Here is a 2524-nt window from a genome sequence, read left to right as displayed (position 1 = left end):
CTGGGACAACCAGGGTCAGGTGTCCCCGGCCTCAGAAAAGGCCAGAGCTTCAAAATCCAGGAATCAACTCTGCCTTGCCAGTTCCCCACTGCTGGAAGAAGAAAGCAGAGGTCTTCTCAGGCACTCACTCCAGGCTCCTCTTCCTACCCCTCCTTCTCTTAAAGACGCTTGGTTTGTTTTTTATATTTTTTTAAAATTTCTTGATGATGTGCCTGAGTATGGACTTTTTTTTCTTCATACATTTGCTGGAAACTAGTGGGCACTTTTGTTTATTTTTGGCTGAGCTAGGTCTTTGTAGCTGTGTGGGCTTTTTCTCTAGTGGCAGCGAGCAGGGAAGACTCTAGTTGTGATGCGAGGGCTTCTCGTCACAGCGGCTTTTCTTATTGTGGAGCATGGGCTCAAATGTGCACAAGCTCCAGCAGCTGCAGCTCATGGGCTCTAGAGCACAGCTCCAGTAGTTGTGGCACACGGGCTTGGTAGCCCCACAGCATGTGGGATCTTCCTGGACAAGGAATCAAATCTGTGTCTTCTATATGGACAGGCAGATTCTTTACCACTGAGCCATCAGGGAAGCCCAAGTTGGTTTGAGTCAAAAACTATTATAGGTTCTGACACCATCCCCAATCTTACACTTTACAGTAACTTCTTCCGATTCTCAGGCTCGTAGGTCAATCTAAAGAAATCTAGCTGTAAAAGGTTTTTAAATGCACCTCTAACTCCTTTCTGACTACTCTCCTCAAACGGAGGCCAGGTGTTGAGACCATGAGCTCAAAAAGAATCATGAAAGGAATGACTGTCCTCTCTGATGGCTCTTAGCTCCTGAACTAGACTTTTTTGAGGAACTGCCAGACTTACATTTATATTCTGTGAGATACCACCATATCACCACAAGACTTCAGATGAATTCTGTCAACTCTGCAGGTACAAGAAGACACCCCAAACCATAAAGAAACCCAACCTCCTAGCTCCTCTCAGTTGAGTATGGAGCACCACCTGGGATGATTAGCATCTCAGTGAAGCCTCAAAAAGTTAGGGTTGTTCATTTATTAATCCAATTCAACAAATATTTATTGGGTACCTACCTTGTACCAGCTTTTAAACAGACTACAGTTTAAGAATTCCCTAAATAGGTCAAAAATAGCATGCACTGACTCCATCAGAATTCCAGATGTGTATCCTGGAGCTCCAGTTTCTGGAGAAACCACAGTTAACTGCTGGCTGCTTTTGCTCCAGCTAGAGGAGTCCATGGACCCCTGGACAGGATGGAAAGTTCCACAAGGTGAGCACCTTCCAGTAAGTCTTGCCCCACGACCCACAGGGTTGAGTCTCCCCATGAAGGACTGAGTGCATAAGGCTGGTCGTATCTAATTCCATAACCTTCAGCTACGGTCAGGCCTTGGGCAGGTAAAGTATGAACACCTTCTGTCAACCCTGAATCCTTAAGTCTCCCCAAGCTCCTGAGTTCTCCAAGACCCTTGTCCAGAGCATGTTTGTCAGGAAGATTTATTAATATTAACCAGAGAATTTGCAATGGAGGAGTGGCTGTGGGGAGAGAGGGCAAAGAGGCTCTGCGGTGTCTCCACTGCCGTGTACACCACAGTATCAGCAGCTCTCTGGTGGGCTAATTCACCTAGCTGACCACAGCACCCTGGGAGAGGTCTGTATTCGGAAGGAATAGAGCCCAGTGGACACGCCACACTTTCCCTAGTCACCTTCCCCACCAGCTGACCCCTTTGCGAAAATGGCAAAGCTTCACGGTTCAGAGCCAGCTTGACCAGGTGCTTAAACGCTGAGTGCTTTCTCACCTATAAAGAAGTAACAAAAGCAGTACCTATCCCCTTGGGGTTGATGTGAGGATTAAATGAGCTAATGGCATGTGGTGAGCTTTAGAAAAGTGTTAGCTATGATCTTAGGGCAGCTGTGGGAGAACAGAGTCCTAGGACCATGACATCCTACTCAGCGCCACCCCCCACCCAACCCTCCACTCCCCGCAACCCCGCCGCGGAATCCCAGGCTTGGCACTGGAGCTGGGAATCCTGTGGAAGAAGGGAGAGAGACCAGCGGTAGGAGGTGGCTGTGGGTTCCTGGAGGGTGAGGATACCCAGCGACAACTGGACCTGACCTGACACCTTAGGAACAGCACTAGTTTCTGTTCTGCACCCTGCTCTGTGCCCTTCCCCGCCCTCGGGGCGGGACTGTAGAGGCATCAATTAAAGAAGGAAGTGGTTCGGGCAGAGAGATCAACCCGGCGAAGCGGGAAGCGGAACCGTGAAGGAGCCTGGAGATTGACCCCTCTCCCAGCCCTCAACTCCTCTTTCATCCATCCGTGGGGGCTCGCAACTTCCAGAAGCTCCTCTCGTCTTCCAGCCTGATGTCTGGCTCTACGTTATGGTGAGTGGAGAGTGAGATATGCATGCGCCTCGTGCCAAGACCAGGGCACAGTGGGTCACACGGGAGGGGCTGGGGCTCGAACTAACAGCGCTGAGCCGAGTCACGGAGGTGGCGGTGGCGGGGGGTGGGGTGG

General features: G+C 50.3%; 1 protein-coding gene across 4 annotated transcripts in view; it reads left to right on the top strand.

Annotated features, from left to right (window-relative positions):
- The first annotated feature begins 2209 nt into the window (after window positions 1-2209).
- Window positions 2210-2524, top strand: part of RIPK3 (receptor-interacting serine-threonine kinase 3) — a 4835-nt gene continuing 4520 nt past the window's right edge. For all 4 annotated transcript variants that reach the window (XR_824461.1, XM_010831362.1, XM_010831361.1 and 1 more), the window contains exon 1: window positions 2210-2391. Coding sequence is in view for 3 of the 4 variants with exons in the window: in XM_010831362.1 (XP_010829664.1) it covers window positions 2372-2391 (20 nt within the window). In the remaining variant the exon portion in view is untranslated. The remainder of the gene's footprint in view (window positions 2392-2524) is intronic.

Source organism: Bison bison, unplaced genomic scaffold, assembly GCF_000754665.1.
Source record: "Bison bison bison isolate TAMUID 2011002044 unplaced genomic scaffold, Bison_UMD1.0 scf7180017864526, whole genome shotgun sequence".
In the NCBI taxonomy this organism is placed as follows: Eukaryota; Metazoa; Chordata; class Mammalia; order Artiodactyla; family Bovidae; genus Bison; species Bison bison.
Note: the sequence above shows the minus strand (reverse complement) of the source record. Positions and strands in the feature narration are given on the sequence as shown.